We start from the raw sequence: 2803 nt of genomic DNA on the forward strand, positions 1-2803 counted from the left end.
CCTGCGCTTCACCAGCCGCTGCTTTGCCCTCTCTTCATTCGCCCTGGTGTTTCCATTCCCCTTTTCCTTATGGTTTTCCTTCTTTTTTGCCTTAAATCCCCCTTTCCCTCCCACTTCCTGCCCTCGCTGACATCTTCCCTTTGCCGGTAGGAGTCAAACTGGGTTGGGGGGGGGGGGGGGGGGGAGGGGGAGGTAAAAACTTGCTGAAAACAGAGGATTTTAGCACCTAAATTGAAGCTTTCCTTCTATTTCTCAAGCAGAAACTTCCCTCCCCCAACCCCCTTCCCGGTGCCAAATCCTTCCTGGAACTTGCCTTGGGGTTAATGTTTAACGGGAATGGACTCTGCCCCCTGCTCCCCATGCAGAGATTTGGGCTTTAGGGCTCATAATTTGCCGTTCCCCCCTTATCCTATTTTTGAGGTGTTTCTGTGCCACGTTTCTGGTGGGAGGCTCCATGGCTGCGTTGTTTCACTTCCTATCCCCATGCCGGGGGGGGGGGGGGGGGAGGCTGGGGGAGGTGTTGTTCCCCTGTTGAAGGGTGAAAGGAGGCCCCTGAACCCTGTCTCTTGGTGCCGTCCCAGGTCCATGGCATGGGAGTGAGCGCTGAAGGATGCTGAAGAAGAGCAGCTTGGTGCTGTGGGGGGCGGCGCTCTTCATCGCCTGGAACGGCCTCCTCCTCCTCTTCCTCTGGAGCCGCCCGACCTCGCCTCCCGACGGCGACCTCCTCACGGCCCAAGTGATCCGCTTGGCCCAGGACGCCGAAACCGAGCTGGAGCGGCAGAAGCAGCTCCTGCACCAGATCCACCGCTACAGCGGCCTCTGGAGCCGGCGGCACCGCCGCGGCCCCGGCACCCCCAAACCGCCCCCTCCGCCACCACCGCCGCCGTCGCCGGCCCCGCCGCACCCCACCGAGCCCGGCGGCGCTGTGCTGCCCGTGCTGGTGCTGGCCTGTGACCGCAGCACCGTGCGCCGCTGCCTCGATAAGCTCCTGCGGTACCGGCCTTCGGCGCAGCAATTCCCCGTCATCGTGAGCCAGGACTGCGGGCACGCCGAGACCGCCCGGGTCATCGCTTCCTATGGGGATGCAGTGGCTCACATCCGGCAGCCGGACCTCAGCGACATCCCAGTGCCGGCGGAGCATAGGAAATTCCAAGGATACTACAAGATCGCCCGGCATTACCGCTGGGCGTTGGGGCAGGTTTTCCGCACGTTCCGGTACCGTGCTGCCATCGTGGTGGAGGATGACTTAGAAGTTGCTCCGGATTTCTTTGAATATTTCCAAGCGGCATTCCCGCTGCTCCTGGCCGACCGCAGCCTCTGGTGCGTGTCCGCTTGGAACGACAACGGGAAGGAGCAGATGGTGGACGTCGCGCAGGCTGAACTGCTTTACAGGACTGATTTCTTTCCCGGCCTTGGTTGGTTGCTTTTAGCCGAGCTTTGGGATGAACTCGAGCCCAAATGGCCGCGAGCTTTCTGGGACGATTGGATGCGGCAGCCGGAGCAGCGCCGCGATCGCTCCTGCGTCCGGCCCGAGGTCTCCCGTACGATGACTTTTGGTCGCAAAGGCGTGAGCCACGGGCAGTTCTTTGACCAGTATTTAAAATTCATCAAACTCAACGACCGTTTCGTGCCTTTTACCCAACTGGATCTTTCTTACCTCAAAAAGGACGAGTACGAACGTTCCTTCCTCCCTAAGGTTTACTCTGCTCCGGAGGTGAGGGTGGAAGAGCTCCAGGGGAACCGGCGCCGGGAGCTGGGCACCGTCCGCCTCCAATACAGCGGCCGTGACTCCTTTAAGGCCTTCGCCAAAGCTTTGGGGCTGATGGACGACCTCAAGTCTGGCGTCCCCCGCGCCGGCTACCGCGGCATCGTCAGCTTCGTCTACAGGGGACGGCGCGTTTACCTGGCGCCCCCCTCGGACTGGACGGGATACGATCCCAGCTGGAGTTAGCGGGAGTTGCGCTGCTCAGTGTGGTTTTGTTCCGGGGGGGAATTTCTCCCCCCCTTTTTCATTGCTTTTGGGTTTTTTTTTTTTGTGGTGTGGATTTAGAGGGGAGGAGCCAGGACACGATTCGGGGCGAGTGGAGGAATGATTTTGCAGAATAAATGGCAAAAAAAAAACTAAAACTCCTCCCAAAAGTCAGTTTTTTTTGCTGGTACTTTCATCAGCACCACTCGGGTCCTCTATTGCACTTGCAGGGCTTTGTTCTTATATTCAGCTTAATGCTCTTGGTGCTACAGACCATAAACTGACCTGTGTGGGTCTACACAGATCTATTAGGTAGGGGGGTCTGTGGGGATCTACGGGAGTCTGGGCAAACTAGTGACACTGGGAAGGATTTATGCCACCCTCCAGCAGGATTCGGGTTAAATCTGGGTGTTTTTAAGGATATTTTGGAAGCAGTTTCCTCCCCACCTCCACTGCTGGTGCTGATTAGAGCCAATTTTCACTTAAAAGGGGGACAAAGACGGATTTTGGGGTGTTATCAGCACTTTCCCCTTGATGCAGCAGCATGGAGCCCCTCTGACATTAACCAGAAACCCCCCAGTTTCGGGGTTTCTCCCCCAGGCAGGTACTATTTTGAGGTGGAAAATCCCCACTTTCCAGAGTTGCTTCCCCAGGGACAATGTTCAAAATGGGACAAACTTCCCCAAAACCCTGCCCGGTTTGCACTGGAACTGTATTTTGGTGGAAAATACACCCAAATTGGAGTCTTCGGGGTATAAAAGTGTCTCCTGAGCCCCGTTTTTCTGAATACCCGGCCATTATTAACCCACGAAATTGGCGGGGGGGGGGGGGGGG

At 57.4% G+C, this 2803-nt stretch overlaps 1 protein-coding gene across 1 annotated transcript; it reads left to right on the plus strand.

Moving 5' to 3' along the window:
* Positions 1-540: 540 nt before the first annotated feature.
* Positions 541-2002, plus strand: MGAT1 (alpha-1,3-mannosyl-glycoprotein 2-beta-N-acetylglucosaminyltransferase). Its single transcript, XM_057406419.1, has one exon. It carries the CDS (start codon positions 611-613, stop codon positions 1949-1951), a length of 1341 nt encoding a protein of 446 aa, XP_057262402.1. The 5' UTR covers positions 541-610; the 3' UTR covers positions 1952-2002.
* The last annotated feature ends 801 nt before the right edge of the window (positions 2003-2803 follow it).

This window comes from Pezoporus wallicus, unplaced genomic scaffold, assembly GCF_028554395.1.
Source record: "Pezoporus wallicus isolate ANWC-B61680 ecotype Strahan unplaced genomic scaffold, APGP_CSIRO_Pwel_v1 contig_9835, whole genome shotgun sequence".
In the NCBI taxonomy this organism is placed as follows: Eukaryota; Metazoa; Chordata; class Aves; order Psittaciformes; family Psittacidae; genus Pezoporus; species Pezoporus wallicus.